The 20,017-nt window shown below is 41.7% G+C and overlaps 1 protein-coding gene across 3 annotated transcripts in view; it reads right to left on the reverse strand.

Moving 5' to 3' along the window:
* Nucleotides 1–6,284: 6,284 nt before the first annotated feature.
* Nucleotides 6,285–20,017, reverse strand: part of ATRX (ATRX chromatin remodeler) — an 89,237-nt gene continuing 75,504 nt past the window's right edge. For all 3 annotated transcript variants that reach the window (XM_069810924.1, XM_069810922.1, XM_069810923.1), the window contains 5 exons: nt 13,127–13,276; nt 11,799–11,924; nt 10,789–10,884; nt 10,095–10,223; nt 6,285–9,249 (listed from right to left, as the gene is read on the reverse strand). In XM_069810924.1, the coding sequence (XP_069667025.1) occupies nt 8,971–9,249; nt 10,095–10,223; nt 10,789–10,884; nt 11,799–11,924; nt 13,127–13,276 (780 nt within the window). In that variant the 3' untranslated portion in view covers nt 6,285–8,970. The remainder of the gene's footprint in view (nt 9,250–10,094; nt 10,224–10,788; nt 10,885–11,798; nt 11,925–13,126; nt 13,277–20,017) is intronic.

The raw sequence follows: 20,017 nt of genomic DNA on the forward strand, positions 1-20,017 counted from the left end.
AGCGTGACCCTACTGAAATGACCGGCCGAGCGTCTAACGAACCGTAATTTCCAAGAACAGCAAATCCAGCCCTTCCCTTTACTCTGCTATGGGTAAAATAGGTCCTCAGGCCACACCGAGTACCAGGCACGGCTCCGCTTTCGCAGCCGTGGGACGGGATTGCCCCAGAATGTGCGTCGCCGTCGCTGCGGAGGAAAGAACCTCGCAGGCACAGTCCGCGTCCTCGGGATCTCCCTCGCCTCTGCGGCCCCGCGAGCGCCGGTGCAGCTCTCTGCGTGAGTCGTCAGCAGCTGAGACGCTTCGGCATGTGACGCAGCCACTGTGGATTAATTGTCCTGTCGAAAATCGAGCGGAGAAGCATTTGGAGCATCTGCTGAGTGTTTGGATGGACCCATCGTTCCTGCAGTAAGACCACCACATCTCACATGAGACTTACCTGAAGCATCATAGAAAATCAGTGAAGAAAAAGTAGAAAGCAACAAAAGCAATTTAAAAGAAACCCTCGTTTTTAAGCAATTACCATGAACGAAGTTCATCCCTGCAGGCAGTGCTTGGACGTTCATGGCTGGGTGGCATTTTCCTCTGCAGAAGCTGCCTGGTCCTGCAGTCCCATCACTTCTCCTCTGCCTTGAGGCAGCTCCTGCCTCCCGCTGGGCGCAGCCAAACCTGCCAGTGTTTCGGCAGCCTGGAACCAGCCCCACATTTCCACCCGCTGCTGGCGCTGTGCCGGAGAGCTGCAGTCCTTCTCTGGTCAGGCTGGCCGGGCTGGGGACGCTCACGGTGGAGGCTTTGCTCTGCAGCTCACCCCAGCAGCCAGCACAGGCCTTCAGTGACGCTTGTGCCACACGTCTGCCCTTGCTGCCGGCTTGGGATGTCGCAAAAATTGCAGAGGAAGCTTCCAGAAATTATCCCAGTTTATTTTTTGTCCCTCATGATCAGCAGAGAGGGTTTTTAGCACATGGTGGGAGCAGGAGACTGTAGTTGCTACCGGCACTTTGCAGCACAGAGGAGAGGTTGGTATGAAACATGGTTCTCCGGAGTGTGCAAAAATACGTACAAATACAGATGTAGTGGCTTTGAGTTGGGGTTTTCCTTATCACAAGTGCATTTTTCACAGTATTGTTTCTCAGCCTCCTCCTTGCAAAGCAATCGAGGTAAAATCTCAGCTCGTTCAGCTTCAGGCCATGAATTCCCAGGATGAATCCACTCACTTAGCGATGATCCACGCCAGCTTCTTCACGAGATGCGCCACTAACGGAGCAGCAGCCCTGGTGCCCAGCTCTGCTCCCGGCCGTCTCTTGCCCTCTCTGCCACCTCCTGCGTCCCCCCTGCCACGTCCCCTCGCTGCCCCAACTGCTCCTGCACCACGGGTCCAGCAGCCACCAGATGACGGGTTGCGGATCGCAATGAGGAGATTACAGGAGCTTTACCTTGAATGATCCAGACATGAAGGAATTTAATCCCGCGTTTGAAGTAAAAAGTATTTATTTACCTTCTTCCTCTGAGTCACTGCTGAAGCATCTCATCCTCAGCCACCACGTCAGGAGCGCAATCGCTCAGAAAAAGGGTCCTGAAGTGCAATTGTACTTTCAACCTTCCCCTGTGCAAAGGGAAATCCCTCAGACCTCGAGCTTCGCTCTGCCCCCCAGAATGATCCTGCCTCCCTCTCCTCTAGCCAGGGCTTTGCGTTGCACTTGAAGATTAGTGGTTAAGATCCTGCTCCTCTTCTTCAAAATGAAGGTCAAAACCTGACCTCAGCAATGCCAAGTACATGTTTTACCAACTCAAAAGGGAGCTGGTTTGGCAGTGGGATGGACTCGTTTGTCTGATACCCAAATCAAAGAGCCACATCAGCAGAGCCTCCTGCTGCGAAGGGACGCGCAGGTGCGAGGGATGGTGTAAAACACCTTTTTGGGATCTGGGTTCAAAAACCCGATACTTGCAAACAACAAAATCCACAAAGAATTTACTGGAAACCCCTTGGTAAAGGTTGGTGTCATCTCCCATAAGGGACATTCTTTAAAGGGGGAATTCAGCATTGCTAAATCCCACCCAAATGGTTGCTTTCAGCAACCTGCTTTCAGCAGGAATTTACCGGGTTTGGTTCTGGTTCAACAAAATACTTAAAGATATGAGGAATCTGACTGACCTGGGAGCTTAATAACAGCAGAATTAACAACCGCAGACTTTGGCTGCGTTTTGAGTGGCAGGGGGAGCAGTCAGCGATGCGCAGTGGGTGTTTTCACGCGGACACGTTCACCTCTCCATCCCGTCCCCGTGTCCAGCCGTTACCCCACCAGCTGCCGCTCTGCCCGGCAAAAGCCGACGGGAGATGCCGACTGCTTCTTCAGCTCGGAGGCTTTTACAAAAGGGCTGGCAGACGGACCCTGCAGCCGGGACAGCGTACGGTGCCTTGGCCGAGGTGCATCTGCTCTGGCGGTGGCGGATGGGTCCCAGGGGCTCCCCTGCTCCTGCTAGGAAAGTTTTAGAGGAAAATACATTTGCGACGCTTCAACCTGTGAGACCCTCTCCTAAATTAGCAAAAGGAAATGTCAACCTGTGTTTGGGATCTCAAGCTCATATAGTTTCCATGCGCTTCAAAGTTACAACGGCCAGGTGAAAAACTGCTCCCAAAGGGAAGGCAAAGGCAGCTGGTGCAGGGGGTGGCTGCGGTCCCGCAGAAACCCTGCTGTGCCCTTCACCACCCAGTGCTGTTTTACATACAAAAAGCCACAGGTCTGAAAACACCACAGTAAACAGGACAAAAGGCATCGCTCTCAACCCTTCTCCTTCCACTCGAGAAGGGTGGGCATGTTCTAAGGGAAACGTTATCCCAGGAACAGCTCTGCAAAGCAGGAGGGAGGAGATTGGCAGCAGAGATGGGCAAGTTCTTGAGTCTCGCTACGGAGGGATGCAGAAACAGAGGAGAACCCTCTGCGTGAGGCCAACACGGTGCCAAGCACAGCACAGCGCAAACCCAGCAAAAAAGCCCGTCTCCCCAGCTTTGGCGCGTGATCCGAGGCACGGGGACGGTCCCGGAGGGGACCAAGGAGACAGACCTACAAGTGGCAATGCACACGTGGCCTCAGGGACGTCCCCGCGGACACCCTGCTGCCCACGGGGAGCTCGCCTGGGTGGGACGTGGGGCTCAGTGCTCCTTTCTCCATGGGAGGGAAGGAGCGGAGGCCCCAGAGACTTGAGAACGCGATGGAGAGTCTGAAACTGCAGAAGGAGACCAGAAACTCAGCACCAAAAGGCAGGGAAGGTGCCGTTCTTCTGGTTAGGTGCTGTCCCACCTGGCAGAACATCCAGAGAGATGCGTCGCAGCTGCGGGAGCGTGGCTGAGACATTCCCAAAAGGGCACCCGGGGACGGAGCACCCCTGAAGGAGAAGGGCTGAAATTCTTGTTGATGGTGAGACAAAGACATCCACAGCCCTTGGGATAGCGCTGGTGGTAGAAGATGACCCCGGGTACCTCATCCAAAGGGCGATGTCCTCTCCCACAACCCAACAGTTGGAGTCAACTCGTGCTTGGGAGGGGTTTGGCTGAAACACCAACCATCCCGGTGAGGGGGGGAGCGGTCTGCAGGGCCAAGTCCGGCTTGAGCTCAATCCAGAAAGCTTTATAATGACAAAGGTGCTACGAGGAAATAAAGTGAGGTTACCGAGTGCTCCCCCTAAGCCACAGGACATACGATACACCGAGAGTACTATTTGGGTTACCTGGTATCTCAGTATCGTTTATTAACCAGCAGATCAGAGTAAATGATTTCTCTGCTCTTTGGAGAGCAAAACAGCACCAAGGCCCTGCTGGAAAACGACTTGGAGGGCTGACAACATAGCAGGGACCTGTGCTGAAAGTAATTCACAGGCAAACATGCAACGTAGGTGCGATGTGCTGCTTCTCCAGGTGCTATATGCACCCCAGGCAGCCATCGACGATGGAGTTACGGTGAGAAACACAGGCACAGAGCTCAGCTCCTGGGACAGAGCAGGGAACGCAACAGGCAGCACCACGGGAAAAGCACTTTCTGTGGCTGAAGCTGTACAAATGCAGACCCTGATCCTGCTTTTAAGGTAAAGACAAAACACACCTGCAGTCAGGAGGGGAGAACAAACAGCAAAACCCAGCGCCAGGGCCTGTGATCCACACACCGCCAGCAGCCAAGACGGCAGCGCGAGGTGGGATTGTAGAGAGGAACTTAAACCAAGAGGACTAAGTCATGCAAGAGGCAGCATAAAACTTGAATTTTTTTTTTTTTTTCCTTCCCCAAGCAAGTAACTGCTTCAGAGGTGTTAAATTCTCATGATGGAAAGTACTGAGGATGTAGTCTCACACCTGCGCTGGCTGGGTTTGAGTAAGAGACCTGCAAAGTCAACTCCACTGAGGAGTCTCAGGCTCTTCCCTCAGCGTACCAGAAAGAATTTAGCACCAAGATGCCTGTGACTGAGCATGGCAGATCACCACACAGCAAGCACGTGTGTCCACCTGCGCTGCTGCTAACGGGCATCAGCAAGAATCCACAGAAATGAGAAACGCTTTGTGCAATCAAATTATAAAAGTAGCCGTCGCCACTGGATTAGGCTTTGATTAACGCCCCAGGTATCCATTACCGTTCCACATTCAGCATCTCAAATAGTTTTCGCGCGCACCAGTCGTTAAACACGAAGCCGAGGTGGCGTTTGAGATCAGACCCCGAAAGTGGCCGAGCGCAGACCCAAGGGGTGACCCCCACCTCCCCCTGCGCTCACCTTCCCCCCCCAGAGCAGCATCCCCATTTCAGACCTCAGCCCTTTTCCCAACACCCTCCTTCGGTCACACACCCTGCCGTGCCGCCTCACCACCGGGCACAGCCGATACAGGAGCCGCAACCGGGTGGAAAAAATGGCTTTCTATGTGCCTGCTGCGCGGGGGCGGCCCATGGTCCCGCACAGAAGGACGAAGGACTCATCCTGCGCACACACGGCGGACCTGGAGCTTCTCCAGAGACTTCGCCGCGGAGCGCCCAGCCCGCGACGGCTGGAGGAAGGTTTACACACGCCTCCGAGACCCAAACCACCTCCGAAGCCGCAGCTCGCTCTCGACCCTTCACGGCAGCACAGCTCTCCCGAAGAGACGCCGGGGTGAAGTCCCGCTGGTGCTCGAGGCTGGGACGCAGCTCCGGGGTACGTTCTACAGCACAGAGGGTGTGCGCCGGGTTCTTTTGGCACCTGAGCACGTCTGGGAAGGGAAGTTCGGGCGCTGCACGCTTAACGTGGCCGATACTGCAACACCAGCGTTTTTCCACACATCTCCAGCTGTCAGACACTTGTCTTTCCACAAATGTTGAAAACGTATCCAACTCCAAAACTCCTTTTGCTTGAACTGATGAATTTACTCTTATTTACCCTCCTCAGAGTGGTTCTGCTTTTCAGGTAAGGACGAGAAATCCCACAGGGTAAGCATTTAACACCCGACACACCAAAACGTCGCTGTTCAGCGTCAGAGCACCCTGCAGGCCCGTTTTGTCCAGGGGACTCGTCCCAGGACGCTCCCCAGCCCGATACAGACAGCCGATATCCAGCCTCCACCACATGCACGAGCCTCCCGCTGCCCTCTCTCAGTTTTTAACGAACTTAAAAGTTACAGGGATATTTAAAAACGCGTTCCCCACACCGCCCCTTACAACAATTTGATTATTTTCACACCAGACACGATTTCCACAGCATCTGCCCTTTCTCAGCTGTGGGCAAGCCCAGCTGTACCTCCCCCAGCAGACCCAGCCAGGGCAGTAAGGTGGCTGCAGCACTGTCCAGGAGCCATGAAAAAAAAAAAGCTTCAAATACAGGGAATGAGCATAGGGGCAGATTTAAAACACAACCATCATGCCATTTTTTTTTGCATAGGAAAGGGGTTTTTTTGCCTGCCAGGTGGGATTTAATAACTAAGAAAGGGAGAAGCACAATTATGAGCTTAAAACATACAAGCAGCTTATTCTAATTTGACCAAGTAGAACTTCACCTCACTCGTAACAACTGATCATCGCTGAGCGATAACTCACTCTTCATTTTTAACAGACAGACTGGCTGCAAAAGCTACTATTATTTCTTATCATTTGAAAACCTGGACCACAACTGTTTTCCCTAAATGAAATTAATGGCTACATCCAGTAACAGGTACCCCCGTGTAAAAAAAGTAAGAGAGCTTAAACTCACAGCGCAGCGCCGTTCTCAAAAGACACGTTCTCGGCCTGTATCCCTGCGGAGTTAACGCTGTATTGTGAATGTAGCACAAGGCACGTTGATGTATTTTGGTCACTTTATTAAATGAGATATTAAATAGTTTAAGTTTCAACTACTAAACAGCACTTTGAATGGTGAAAACACAGATAGTATATCGTCATACTTGAATGCTTCTTCTTTTTAAAAACACATTTCCAGTCCTTATATATATTACAAAACAGCCTTATAGGAAGAGGGGACACCTTTTCTATAGTACTTAAGATTATTTAATACAGAACTGAAAAGCCATCTAACAGAAACAAAGGCAAGTCTTCACAGCTGTATGATTTCAGCAGCCAAAGCTGGTTGATGGACTGAAACATTACTATACAACTGGGACAAAACATATACAATATCACAATACTAAGCAAAAACGCTTTACATCCAAAGGAATAAACAGGTTACAAAATGTGGAGAATTTAGCAGGCAAAACTGTATTACAAGCAACATTTTTATTCGTCATCTTAAGCCATTTCATCTAGTTAAAACATCTAAAACAAATATAAAAATGAGCCTTTTATTATCTTATTGATGTATGTTCTGTCTTTAAATATTTGTTAAAGCTTGATGTTATACTCAAAGCACATTGTTATGCAGCTAAAATGTCAAGTGAGAAACATGTATGCAAAGTGGTCCAAGTTTTATTTCAATGCTTATCTCGGATTTCTTCTTATGCATTAGTCTTCTGTTATCCATACTTCTGTCCAGAATGAAAAAAAATGTGCCTTTAAATGTTGCCTAAAACTTCCACATTTAAGTCTTTGAGTTACTGTAAAACTCCATTGAACATTCCCAGGTTTGGTAGAAAGTACTTCTCTTATTCACGACACGTAGGAGTATCGGTGAGAGTTGCTGAGAGTACATCTGCCTTCAAATGTTTGTCTCAAAGTCTCACGTTTTGTTTCTTCTATTCTGAGTATGTCTCTTTTTGCTCCCCTCCCCCCAAATTAAATTTAATTGTAGAGCTGGCAAAGCACTAGAACATACTGAGGTTCTTTTGTGGTATCTTGTAATAAAAGAGTCCAAGACAGCAACTTGTTAGCGGGTTTTGCAACAGATCACAAGCGCTGTTCAGATCACAAACCAAGTTTCAATCACAAAATGAAGTATCGCGTAAGATTTGCATATTTAGATGCAAAACCCACTTGTCCATTCAGGGCAAGAACTCAAACTCCTGCAAGAAACTTTCCAGAAACCAAAATAATTTTAGTTCATGTCAGCAAGTCAGAAGAGTCCAGCAATATCTGGAGCAAACGCCTCCATCCGCTCAGTTCTCCAGAGTTCTCTGTAGTCGATACACCATTGCCTCAAATGTTCCCGTCACTTACTTTTACCCCCAGATTATAAACTTTTTTTGGTGGGGGGGAAGAATCAACCAAACTATATTCAAAGAAAAGCCCTATTTGTATTTAATTAGATCTTCGCAAACACAAAAAGTGTGGGTAAAGAGAGTGCTAATGATATATAATAAACCAGAAATTTGTCTCTGGTCTACATTAAAAAAAACAAAAACAAAAAAAACCAACAAACCAAAATGAAAAAAAAAAAATCAAGCTCTTTGTGTACTAAATCATGTTTTCACACAAATGAAAGGGAACGGGGAGGAGTGCATAACGAAAACTCTTACCTAATAGAGGAAAAGTTATTTCACTGTTCTGGCAGCTCTGGAAGTTGCTACAGCACTTTCTTTGTATCGATTTTAAATCAGCAATGGTTCTGCCATTTTGAAGTTGTTTATGTAACAGGGTTTGCCCCTGGCCACCATCACTATTTTAACCCCCCAAATACCAGGAATTCAATTTTCTTGGCCCGTCTCCCATTGCCGGCAATGGGAAAAGACAGTAGCACCAGCATTAAGGAGTTAACAGAAATGTACTTTGTATTGGACTCCGCATAGAGTAAATTAGCCTGTGAAGGAAAAACATCTCCACCTCTAAGATCACCACTTGTTATTCCATCACATAAAACTGAAAATAAAAAATGGCAGAAGACTAGGGAAGAACAATCACCTTCCCCAAGTCACTATTTAAGGCTGTATACACAGTTTCTATATAACTGCATGACTCAAAAGTTTCAGAGCAGTAGTATTTAAGAATATTGCACTCAATTCTGTTTCAAAGAGTATTTTCAGTTCCTGTTTCATTCAGCATAGATGAGATAGTATGAGTCCAGACCTCAGTCAAAAGGAAACTAGACTATTTCTGTTATAATATTCCCACTAATATAAAGAAATGGGTAAGCAGAAAAGTATTCCATAATTTGAGGAATCAACTCTAATCAAGAACTCAGCTGTTTACAATTCACATATGGTATACTGAAACATACAGACCTGCAGTCCTTCCTAAGCTTCTCAAATTTGATGACAGCTTCGCAGCTACTAAAAGCAAGCATAGGAGTTTAGACAGGAAACCTGCGGAGATGCTACTGTTATGGGAGGACTTGTTTTCACTGAAAACAACTTGTTATCTCCTGTACTCAACATATGTAAGAAGATTCTAGGCAACATCACTGACAACAGGGAGAACATTATGTCCTATTTAAACAAAGCTGAAACACTAATATGGAACATGGCATTTAAGGGGACCAACCGAACTATTTTTTTTTTTTTTTATTTTTTTTTTACAGTTGAGTTCTGTTAAGCCATTGATTCCTAAAAAAATAAAAGTTCTTTCTCTGATTTTAACAATCCTTTAGGCTTTTAGTGCAAAATCACATTGATTTCCCTTGGGAAGGCCCTGGATTTTTGCCTCTCATTGGGGGTGGTGCTCGTTGTAATGGTGGTGGCTGCATACCACCAGACACTGACTGATACATTCCTCTCATATCTATCTGTTGGTAGTTGGAAGGATTCATGATTAAATTTGGAGGCTTTGGCATCATGAGATGACTCATTGCTGCTTGCTGGTAAGACATCTGCTGCTGTTGCTGCTGATTGTACTGCTGCTGTAGTCTTCTGTTCATAAGTATCCTCTGAACGCAACTGATTAACTGTGAAGGGAAAGTAGAGCTGTTGTAAGTGCATGACCCGTCTCAATGCTGCGAGTATCAAGTTCAGAGTTAAAATCAATTTGTTAGGGATAGCGTGGCTGAAGGAAAAAAGCACCATTGTTATCACCATCACTAATGTGATGGTATTCACAAGCTGATTACTGTAGAAACCATTTAGTAACACCATTTAGGGCTAAGTTCTCTTAATGACTTGCCTATTGTATCACATGCAGCATTTAGGTAAGTTGCTACAGCAACATGCACTATACTGTGAAATTATTCCCAGGTATAAGTTACAACATTATTTGTCAGGTACCATTTATCTTCCCTTTGAAAGTCCTGCATGTGGACTGTCGCTAAAAGTTTGTTTGCCTAAGAGAAAACTCTTCCCATTGACATAATCTGGGCAACTTTCAGGTTTTGCAAAATAATTCTAAGCCAAAAAACCACTACCGATACTTTCCAAGATGTGTGTTTTGGAAGTTGCTTTCTGAGCTCTGGGAATCAGATTTCTCTTTAAGCCTCATGACCTTCAAGCAAACTACTTCAACAGAAAAATCTGGCAAGCATTTTTTTTGTAAGTGAACTTCTCATGGAGTCTCCTTCGATGAAGCTGAGCCATGCGATCCAACACACTGCAGAAGCCACCATCTCCTGATGTTACGTCACATACACCATCACACAATGCCAGCAAATACCTGACCCATTGAAACACACATTCTGGAAGTACCTATTTATGTTCCTGAAGATACACTTCTAGTTTATGAACACACACATGCAAAGTCCATACTCAACATCCCAGTTCAAACATGGACAGTCGATCAAATAAATACTAGATATTTTACCATTTGTTGTTTAGTCAGGACATCGTTATAGATGGCTTCTCGGCGCTTGACATCAAGCTCCTGGCTTGCCTGTCTGCTTAGTGCCAGGGCCTGTACTTGGCTCTCTGTGAGTGTTACATTTTCTTTCCACTGAAAAGGAAAAAAAACGAAACCTTCTTGGCACCAGTCATTTTAACAGAAGCGTAATGGTAACTGAGGTCTTGCATTATGTTCAGAGTTACATCAAGAGTTAAAACACAGCCCAATTTCCAGGAAATGCAAAATTATACTTCACCAGAATCAGAACTATGAGTTATTAGTTCTTCTAACTGCTAATTAAGGTTTAATACACCTCTAGATTATTGGGAGCAAGTGAGAAATGTGGCAGCCCAAGACAGATAGATAAGGACAAGATATAAGAAATACATCTTATTTGTGTATTATTATTATTATTTGTAGAAAATCAGCATTTTCAGAGCATGGCAAATAATTATGGATCTAAGCTGCTAGTTCTCTAAAGCTCTGTGTCATCTAGGTACCATTAAGGGTTACTGCAAGCTGCAGGGATAAAGGTCAACACAAACTGGAAATTATATTCATTAATAATGCAATTAATTAGCTGAATGACCATATACAATAGTAATTTCTTTGCCCGATAAATGTTTAACGTTTTCCCATCTCCTGATCTAAACCTACAGTTATCCATTTCACTCACTATGGTTGAAATGATGTCTTCAAGGGGCTGAATTCTTGCTGCAGTTACACTGTTGGTTGCTTCCACAACTTTCTCTCTTCCTTGATTAATAAGGTCCTGTGAAAACGCCACAAAATTAATTCTAAAGCACAGATACAAAGAACACATTTCTTTGCCAACCTTTTACAAGTTTTCTTCATCTTTGCCTTGTGCACCTTTTTTCGCTCCATTTGCACAAGTCAGTGAGTCTAAGCTTCCACACAACTAAATTTCAGCATAGAGTAGTTGAACAGCATGTATAAATCTGTCAATTTGTACAGCAGACAATATTTATAAAAAACTGGTTTTGTACCCAAAGGTTTTCAGATCATCCCAGGAGTGCTACATTTCTACCCAGGCAAATTTTCTGCGATACTGACTTCAACGACGTTACAGTTTCAACTCATTCTGTGTGCTCAAAGTGTTATCTATTATGCTAAATTATCTATTTTAGCATAATACTGGCACACTGTGTATTATTCTTCAGGTGTATTCAACACAGGTCCCCCTGATTTGCAGATTTTGTTAGAGCCTCACCAGACACTAGTAGGTACCATAAGACAACTGTGCTTCAACTCCTGCACTTTACAGCCTGGCATCTTATTAGGAAGAAACGTCCTCAGCTACTTCAGCTACGATGGCAAACCAAGACCTAAGATAACTGAGGAACAGAGCATGCGTTCCCCTCTCTCCCATTCCTTCTCGGACAGAAGACAGATGAAGGTAGAAAGCTAGATGTGGTAATTAATGTCTGTAAAGAATGCAGTTAATCTTCCAGAATCCTGAGACACTACACAGGTATAGGTTCATATCCATACAAGTCAGACTTCAGTGTAGCTACACACACACACACAAAAACCCTATTAAAAATAGGATACAATTACATAGATATCAAGGTATTTAAGAATGACATTATTCATTATTTGTGACAGAAAAAAACATGCATGCTTGCAGCAACACAGCCATGTTACACTACTTGGATTGCTACTTACCTCCAGCTGTTGATTACTCATTGCTGACAGAGCACCCAAATTGAAAGGAATATATGGTGTTTGAGAGTTGAAATTTGTGGGAAGCATATTGGTCCCAGTTGGCATGTTGAAACGCATAGTCAAGCCCTTAAAAACACAAAATGCACTTACAATAACTCTGATAATTCATGGTCTTCCATAATAACTTACAAAATACCATACGCAGACAAATCAGCCCTTAAAGAAGACTACAAGCACTGTACACTGCGCATGAAGGCTAACCTATCTCAGCAAACTGAAAATCCTTTCCGAACCTCAATTCAGAAGGGCATTTTGATCACAGAGGAACCTAAGGTCTAGCCTTGAGTAATTCCGGAGTTTAGCTTAATTATAATTATTTGGTATACTAAGGAAAAAAAAAAAAAAGACCAAGGCTTATTAGTGTATCTTCAGTTGTTTCAGATGCATTCTTTATATTGCAAACCTGCTACTTAATGTTGAGTTTGACCTGACTGTAAGCTAATTTTGAAGAAGTTAAATGTATAATTTATTAGCACAAATATAAAGCTCATCTCCCATATGGATTTCTCATAGGGCAGCTTCCATGCTTACTGTATTACATCTTCCTATTTCTTCTCCCTCACAAAACCTTCTCCCAGTACTCCATTTCATTTGTAATTTGTTCATGCAAGATGGTCAGTGGCAATTTATACATCCACTTTTTGTACTTTCAGATTACTGATCAAATCTGAATACCAAACTTTGACTTTCCAGGAATCTTCTGCTATTAGACTCCAGTTACACCAAGTTATTATATTCCTTTTACAGTAAAAAAATCCCAAACCTGTAGCCAATTTACAATTTTCTTCATTCTGCCACCTACTTAAATACCAAATAAACAAGATGCAGGGAATAATAGGGGGGGGGGGGGGGGGGAAGCAAGCTCTTAGGTCCTTTCTGGAAGATGCTCATATGTTTGTGGGATCATAGCAAAAAATTCTGGAATCAATTGTATACCTTTAATGCAGCTAGAAATTCCCTCAAACGGCAAAAGAGAGGTATCACACAGGACATGAGTTGAGTTTTATTATGAAATAGAAAAAAATGTGCGTGTAAAAGGAAAAACTAACTTTTAAATGACAGTAACAAAGAAAATACACACAGAAGACCAGCATCGAAAGAGCAAACAAGACACGGTATCTCCATTTTTCATATGTCAAAAATTGCTTTACATATCCATTTCTTGGCCTATAACAAAATTAATTTCCCCCAAAAAACTGAGAAGGCAAGTGGTACTTAAATCTGGAAAGGTTATTTTCATATATGTAAATGTGATTAGATAGCTTTACCTTCTTTTCTGCTTCATATTCTGCCCATGCTGCCTTCCTTTCTTCTTCAGTGAGTTCCTCTTCCTCCTTATGGTCCAGGAGTGAATCATGTTCGTGATATCCAACTATATACTCTTTATTGATTTGAAGCAATTCTGCCAGAATTGTATCCTGTTCAAATGAAGAGGATAAAATGAGAAGTCACTCAGTAGCTCTACTATATGTACTCTTCACGCATGCCTAACTTACTGCTTTGACCCAATTTCACAAATAGCAGCTCAGAGCACTTCACAGCGAAACAAAATTAAAAAATAATTTAATAGTACAATTTTCCTCAGAGGGAGCGTAATGGATTAACAATCTGTTACAGAGACGACAGTCCAATCACTTAATGAACCACAGGAATGCACTCAGATTCCACAACAATAAATGCAGTTTAAGAACCTAAAAAGAATGGAATGTGCTCAATGATTTTTCCTTTGCTTAGGCTGGATACCTGAGAGGACCTACCAATAATCTGCATCTACAATATATAAAGAGCACCTCTACTGGATTTAAAACACTAAGTAGTACTTTGGTCCATCAACTGTCCATCAGCATTCAACAGAAAAGGCTGCTTTCTTAAAACTGTTAAGATACATGTCGAGATAAATAGTTCCCCACCCGTCTGGACTAAGAAAGGTCAAATCACTGTTATGAACTGGATTTGATCAGCAGGCTGCAATTTAGACCTCTATATTCCACAAAACCCCTAATGCTTAATTGCTTTTAAGGTTAACTGAAATATTGACAATGTCCTTTATAATGACAAACTACTGTGAAGGTTTTGTTCACAGACATACTAACATTTTGTATACATATATCTGTGTTTTTTATATATATAAACATATACATAAAAGAAAGCTCCACTATAGCTCAGCATTCACTCTAAGATTCATAATACAAAACCAGTATCTCACTGAACTTTTGGACCACTCCTGAAACCAATGACAGTGAATACACTGAATATACTTTTTGCAGTAGAATTATATGAATACCTACAGGCCCACTCCACATCATGCCCTTATTCTGCTAGGCACGTGTACAAACAGAAATATAAACTGTCCCACCCTGACATTTTATAATCTAGATAGAACAATGATTGGAAAAAATGGTTTGTACCCACAAGCAAACAGATTTTTGCAACAACACTGGGAACTGCATGTGGAAGTCCTGACCAGTAATGTTGTCACAACAGAAAGCTGTTTGTTTCTGTGTGTGTTTAAAACTCAATTATGTTAACCAATTATTTAAGCTAGTCTTTTGTTTCATTCTTCTACTATCTGGTCTCCCTAAACTGGAATCAATGCTTTCATCGCCAGCTCTGCAACAAAATATTCAATGTAATATCTGCATGACTAATGGACGCAAGGAACAAATAACGGTATTTTTGGGGTGGTGGGAGAGAAGGCAGAAAGAGGATGCAATAATAGGATATGATGAAAACATCTAGAGGAAGTGAATGAAGAAGTCAAGAAGATATTACAAAAGTAAGCTAACACAATTAAAGCACTCTCAGCATACCGTAGCTGTACATCAGTGTGTAGACATGCATATGCATTAATTTCCATGGTAACACTATTATTGAAAACAATACTGGAATATAATCCACACTCACTTAGCCAACACAGTCTTCAAAATGTGGTTTAAATTACATCCAACTGTGTGTTTGCTTTTCTTTGTCTAAACTTTATTCTGCATTAACTTTAATGATGGAGCTTGAAAACTGGGATATGGAAGGTACTGCCATTTAGTTTGTTTAATTTCACAATGAAAAAATTAATAAATTCACCTTACACACACACAAAATCATCAGAATAAGTATTCCTTTTAATTTGTTTAGCTTGTTGATAGAACAATGATTATCAATTAGTTTATAAGCTTTAAGATGAAATCCTGGTGATAATGAAAAAATGAAGAGATACCAAAAAAAGGTTCTAAATTTTAAAAAAAGGTTTGTCTTTTTAAAATCCTGATGTAAATTAAATGCTATAGAGAGATAAGTGTATTAGAAAGCAAATCCTCCATGAAGGAATGGGAGTTATGTTGTAATTCATAAACAAGTTTTTCTCAACCAATTGTGCATTTAATACCAAGATTAAAAATAAAAATGAATTTAAATAAGCAGCAAATTCTTCTGAGATCAACAGCCTTCCAAAATTCAGAAAATTGTCCCCTAGTATGGAACTACAGTAAAACACATGCCCTGGCTATGTCCTGAGGTAGTATAAAATAATGACATACTATATCCAACTGAATCTGAACTATTATTTTAATCTGCTTTTCCAATCTGCATTACACGACCGCAACTGAGCCAAGTTTTCATTTCACATAAAAATGTGACTGCCACTCTAATCCACTGAACACTCTGATCGCCGACGAATAAGCAAGGAACAGAGGGTACAATAGTGCCAGCTCCGAGGGACACACAGCGTCCCCCATTTTGTCTTTGTCCAGCCCCCACCTCATATACACTGCTCTGAAATACGTACTGCACTGCCCAAGTAAGCCACAAGTATTGCACTTATCACTGAGTCCGGCTATCAGTATTTGTGGTGAAAAAACTTTTTCCCCATTAGCCACGTATCAGTCAAGTCTACCCCAGTATACAATCCTTCGGGAGCTGAGTGTTAAGAGTCTGTGAGAACCTACTTTAAAAAAAACCCAAACCAATAGCCCAGTCATAATTCATCTTGATTTAAAAAGAGACTCCAGATCCACTATTAAATTCAGAGCAAAGTAAAATGTAACACCCGAAATACAATCCTAATACGTTAAACAGAATTTTCTCACTTCACACCATCTTTTCCTTTTGAACTGCTACTCTACAGAAATAATAACAAAACCTGCTTATGCCTTTAGTCTGTGTTAGATAACGAGTCACTACATTTGCATGAAGCTCACGGTCTATATACAGTAATTATTTCTATACTTAAATACAGCAAATTTGACTGAGTGATTACTGAGTCTTAAGACACCTGTTACACCTTCTTTGGACTGAATTTCTAAAGTAGTCCTTTTCAACTCTGCAGGGATAGCGGATGAATAAAATCAAGCAGTGGAAGTTAAGACTAATTTAGTAATTCATGTGAACAACGTTCATAAAAATATTCTGTTAAAACCAAGTATTTACATTGTTCGAGACGTAGAAGCTGTTTCAGAGGGGTAAGGGCAGAGAAATGGCACTATGAAGTTATGGTTGTAGTGCAATAGGCATTTTCCCCCGCAAGAACTGTACACACTGGTTCCTCAGCACTCCTCGAAAACCTGAAGGTCTTGTTCAGACTGCAAAGGGCAAAAAACTGCTGCTAAAATTAAAAGTTGACATGAAACTTTGATAAGCTTCCAGGAAAGCTACATACTGCACATTAGCTGTGTGGCTTTTTATATAAAATAGCAACATTCAACATCTCCCTCCCCCCTAACAATGCTTTCTAAGAAAACTGGTCTTTGAAACTTGGATTATTGCAAGAACAAAATTCTCAAGGATACGTTTTAAAAATCAAGCAGTATTTGTTTCTTCACTCACATAACGGCTTTACTTCTGACTTTTAAAACAATATAGAATGAATTCTCCTAACCCATTAGAAGCAAAAGAATTAAAAAAACATTTTTTCCTTACATCAAAGAAGTTGAGAAGTGTGTTAAAACTAGGAGTTACAAGAAGAACCCTAATGCTCAGCTCTGAATCACTCTTCCTCAACATACACGATTCCTGGCTGCATACCTAAAGAACCTTCCCGCTGTGGGGTGTCACTGAAATCAAGAAGTTCTCTGACTGAGCAGACATCCAGCAGAAAACCTATCACCCCTCCAGGTTTTTCCGCATTCATGCTTAGATGGTTGAAGAAAAGATGGAGAACATTTCACCAAATTCCTATTCAGAACACCCTCTAAAAAGCATGCTTTGAAGGGGCCAAGTCTAAAAAGCGTACTTTCAAACATCTTTTTGCCCATGTTCTGAGGAATCTGTTCTTTCAGAGCCCGGCTGTATCTCCACTCGACACTTTTAGTATATTTATGCGTTCTTACTGGGCATTTCACACCAATGCTGAGGATTACAAAGGTAATCCCTTACCTTACTGTCTCTGCACAACAGCAAAATTACACAGCGATAACATTGTTCAACAGATTATGCTTTGAAGATGTAAAAGAGGCCTGAAGACAAAGAGAGACAATTATACACAAAACCTGTAAGAGACAGAACTAAAGCCTTCTTTTAGCCTAAATGCCTATTTTGCTTCGCTGGTAATTATAAAGGAGCAGCCCAGTCTTTGTAAGCAAGGGGCAGACAGCTCAATGATGGAAGAGTAATACAGGTAAAGTTTTAGTGGCCTTTGTTTCCAGCTAAGAGCTCCAGAGATCAGGTTGGGTGTGCTGCACTTACCATGAACAGAGCATTGGAATATCATGCAACATGATCTTAAAGAAAATTTTAATCTCCAAATGCTGTGTAATTAATCGATGTTACAATAAAAGGTTTTCATAAGCATATCAATAGTCTTTTTAATCAACTTTAAAAAAAATATGCTCCAAGTGTGTTGTTAAATTAAATTTTTAATAAGTTTTATAATTATAAAGCTAAATCATGCACCTCTGCTAAAATTACACTGAAATAAGGAATAGTTAACTTTCTGAATGAATAATCTTGCACAATTTAGAGAGTAACATCCACTGCAGCATCTCCTACAGTCGATACTTGCTTTTGATTGTTTATATAGTATTGCAGAGGTTTGGATAGACCAAAAAAAGACAGAATAGGAAATAAAACATAAAAGTTAAACTTACGATATTATAAATAAGGCATGAGCCACAATTCAATTAAACAGATCACAGGAATCAAGGAAGGAGTCACTGCAACTACTGGACTAGCTCAGTTTTATGTGCAAAGCAAGAACCTAATTGTGGATAAAATGAAAATAAAATATCCCAATCAGCTGAGCTTCACAGGGAAGACAAATGCAGCTAAAAATAATTAGAAAAAAGTGGGATCATCAAAACAGTAAACATAAGTACCAAATGAAACAGAGTTCTCCAATATAAACACCCTTGTGACAGTTTTCTACCTTGGCACTAAGCACTGCTCAGCCAGGCAAGGCAGGTCAATGCCAAATCAGCAGAGAAGTCACCCTAAATCTAACTAATCGCTTGGCATTTTTCCTTGGCTGAACTACCCAGGATTCATTCACGATAACTCACCACTCAGGCATATTTGATGGCCTGACAGGACAGACTTCACTCCTACTCTCAGACTCCCTGCCCAAAGCCCAAATTGCAAGCAATACTTTACATGATGACAGCTACTGATTTTTATTAGCACTCCTAGAAACACTTTTCCCGCCTCTAACATTTTGAAGAAGTTTTCACCACAACTATACCAGCGACACATGAAAAACAGATTAGAAATGTGCACATAGTATATACTAGGATGCAAATCTTTAAAAGGACGGAATTCCATTCAATACCATTTGCTAAAACCATGAAAAAAACAAAGAGAATTCCAGTACACAGATTTGCCCTATTTACAGCCAGGGACTTGGTTAAAAGTTTGTATTCAACTTAACTTACACAAACCTTATACTGATGGTTGGAAGAGAACTAATACCGAACTTAGTATTTTAAACTGAATGATAAACTAAGTTTGGGGTTTTTAAGCTTTCTCTTTTACATTATACTTCATTCATTAATTAATTTATTATTGTAAAAGGAAACAAGTAACTTCCAAAATATGATTATTGCATTGGATTGATCAATGCTTTGAGTAAACATACTTGGTTGCTTCATAGGTTTTCAACCTATTTTTATTTTCTTAAAAATAAGTAGCAGCAGCAAATGGTGATGCATTAGCTATGAGTTTGTGGAAGCATAAATGTATATGGCATAAAATAACTAAGAACGTAAAAAAGATAAAATAAATACCATTAATTACAACCTAAAGGAGGATGTCTTAGGAGCTAAAAAAAAATGAATTTGCCAAAATAAAAAATGTACAACATAGTAAAAAGGTAAAATAAAATTTTCAGTCACCTACAACTTACTGCTTACAGTGAGAAACACTGTCATAAAAAGAGCTTAGATACAGTCATTAAAGTTTGTTTTCAAGGGTTTTAAAATGCATGTGCAACAGTGACTAACACTTACACGGCTAACACTTCCTAAATCCCCCCGGCAGCTGCACCGACACTGTAGGTGGTCTAATAGACTGTTTCAGAGAATGGCTTAACTATTAAGAATGCCAATGTGATGCCTGACCACAATTTATTATATTATAGTGGTCTACAGATAGTCTAGAATGGAAAGCATACCATCTTTCCTTGGAAATTAATAGAATTACGAAGTGGAAAACCTCCCTCCCCTCACCCAGACACTGTATAATGACCTAAACACAACAGTAACTCAGAAATGTATCCAGTTAACTAACTACGGGTCACACATTTACATGTTACCATTTACTAGCTATTTACCTGGTAAGAAGCAAAGATAATTGCACAACAGCTTAATGATGAATTAGTCATTAGCAGACCACATACACAAAGAATATAATTAGACAAAGTACAAAACCTTAGCGTAATCTTAAATACAAACTGACTTGGAAAAAAAGAATAAAATAACTGAACCAGTTATTCTTTCCCCTGAAGTTTACTTCTGCCTGACTGTAAAAGTTATATTTTTTATTTTTCAATTCAGGTAGCAAATGTTTCAGTTCCCTAAGTACCACACAGGATATGAACCACTACTATGTAGAGCAGTGACAATGAACCACTACTAGACATGCCACATCCGTTACTAATAGATTTAGGCAGGCCTCAGTGAAAACAAACGATTATGATCTTAAAAGTTCATTTAGCACCAAGTTGGAAAAAGGTCTGACGT

The sequence above is a fragment of the Haliaeetus albicilla genome, chromosome 23, assembly GCF_947461875.1.
Source record: "Haliaeetus albicilla chromosome 23, bHalAlb1.1, whole genome shotgun sequence".
NCBI classification, from domain to species: domain Eukaryota; kingdom Metazoa; phylum Chordata; class Aves; order Accipitriformes; family Accipitridae; genus Haliaeetus; species Haliaeetus albicilla.